The 1,729-nt window shown below is 37.6% G+C and overlaps 2 protein-coding genes across 7 annotated transcripts in view; one reads left to right on the top strand and one right to left on the bottom strand.

Moving 5' to 3' along the window:
- LOC106820941 (proteasomal ubiquitin receptor ADRM1-like) overlaps positions 1-601 on the bottom strand; it is a 9,831-nt gene extending 9,230 nt beyond the window's left edge. For both annotated transcript variants that reach the window (XM_014825548.1, XM_014825550.1), the window contains exon 1: positions 387-601. In XM_014825548.1, the coding sequence (XP_014681034.1) occupies positions 387-587 (201 nt within the window). In that variant the 5' untranslated portion in view covers positions 588-601. The remainder of the gene's footprint in view (positions 1-386) is intronic.
- Positions 1-1,729, top strand: part of LOC106820942 (charged multivesicular body protein 4b-like) — a 61,325-nt gene that overhangs the window by 5,152 nt on the left and 54,444 nt on the right. For 3 of the 5 annotated variants that reach the window (XM_014825552.1, XM_014825553.1, XM_014825551.1), the window contains exon 2: positions 905-1,093. In XM_014825552.1, the coding sequence (XP_014681038.1) occupies positions 905-1,093 (189 nt within the window). Of the gene's footprint in view, positions 1-231; positions 255-565; positions 624-904; positions 1,094-1,729 lie in introns of those variants that run through there. The other 2 variants (XM_014825554.1, XM_014825555.1) reach the window with 2 other exon arrangements.

Below are 1,729 nucleotides of genomic sequence, written 5' to 3'. Positions count from 1 at the left end.
TGAGTTTAAAGGGGCTACCCCCACATTTAAGAAAATGCCATAGGTTTGAATGGGCTACATGTTCTCTATCCTTGAACCACTATTACTATTACAGTATTACTATTATTAGTCAATAAAGAATACATAAACAGTGAGACTTTTAAACGTTCCAAGTTGAAGTTCCTGCGTGGCTGTGATTACCGGGGTATATTCTTCCTAACGGCGATTGGACGATGAAGTGTTTTGGTCCTGCGTGCGCAGTGGTGTTCGAGACAGTGAGTGTTATAGTAATACTACTACTACTATTAGAGCTAGCCCCTCCCTAACTGGAAAGTGTCATTAGTGACTCATTCCTAGTGTTCATGCACGGGTTAGTGAATCAATTTGCTGATGAGTCATGAACTTACATCTTCTACGATGCCAGTTGTCCTATCCTTCCAACAAAAGTGGATAAGTGAGTCGTCCGATTGGTAAACGTACACTGACCCTTTTCTTTTGTCTGGATGGACCATTTTTCCCTTTTGGGACATTTTTCCAGCTCGGAATTCCACTAGATTCTTGCTTTGAGAACGGGAAGCCGAACTCCCAAACAACGCACCAGACGCCATTTTCGCTAATCTTTATAAGGTCGTCGTACTAACTGGGTACATCCGTTACACATTTCTAATAAATATACTCTGATAATTACAAAGCAGTAAAATTAACTTCATTAATAATACGTTTCTGTGTAAATAAAATGTTTTGTAATATTCAACCTCAGTTACTGCATTAAACACAAAGTAATTGTTTTTTTAAATATAAATAGTGAAGTTTATGTTTCGCGTTTTCTACACAACGCGACAACAGAAGAGGACATAAGTGTATGTACATAACTGCATCTTGGTTAAATTTAGTATATTATACTAGTAACAATTATTTCTTTCAGTGACAATGAGTTTTTTAGGGAAAATGTTTGGGACTAGTGGCAAGAAAGATGAAACACCTAGTCCACAGCAAGCGATTCAGAAATTAAGAGAGACCGAAGATATGTTAGTTAAGAAGTCTGACTACTTGGAAAAGAAGATCACACAAGAAATAAATATAGCGAGAAAGAATGGAACTAAAAACAAGAGAGGTAAGTTTGATATTAATAATAGACGTGTACTTTGTTTTACACTAAAAATTCTAAAATATAGGATTCATGGCTTTTTATTTGCATACCCGAAAGCAGAAACTTGCATAATCTAATCCAAATCCAATTTATTTCTACACGTTTGTAGCCCCGGTTGATCATCTAAATCTAGATGATCTAACTTCTAAGCTATTTTCCGGAATCACGTTTCCAATACGAAACCTTTTGAACACATTCATAATATACTAACATACATATATTATAAACACATACATAAATATACTAGCCAATCAGTACCATAGTACTGTACGGTAAAATAGCGGAAGTGGATACTCTGCTGTATGGACGTGGATATTCGTCCGAGCATCGGACACCTGTTCGTATGCGCTATTCGTCCGAGCAGTTGCTGCGCATGCGCTGTTCATGTTGTATTACATAAATGTAATATAATGCTAGTCTAGGGAGGCGCCTACTCCCTAACCACGCCTACTCTCTAACCCCAGCCCTAACCCTAACACTAACTATAAACCAACTCGGTTCTGTTATTATACGCTCGGTTTCGTATATCTACGTGAGTGATAGTACCAAACACTATCTATGGTGTATAACCACATACGCAACGCATACATGTATGCAGGG

The sequence above is a fragment of the Priapulus caudatus genome, unplaced genomic scaffold (genome assembly GCF_000485595.1).
Source record: "Priapulus caudatus unplaced genomic scaffold, Priapulus_caudatus-5.0.1 Scaffold53, whole genome shotgun sequence".
Lineage (NCBI taxonomy): Eukaryota > Metazoa > Priapulida > Priapulimorpha > Priapulimorphida > Priapulidae > Priapulus > Priapulus caudatus.
This window is presented reverse-complemented; position numbering and strand designations above follow the sequence as displayed.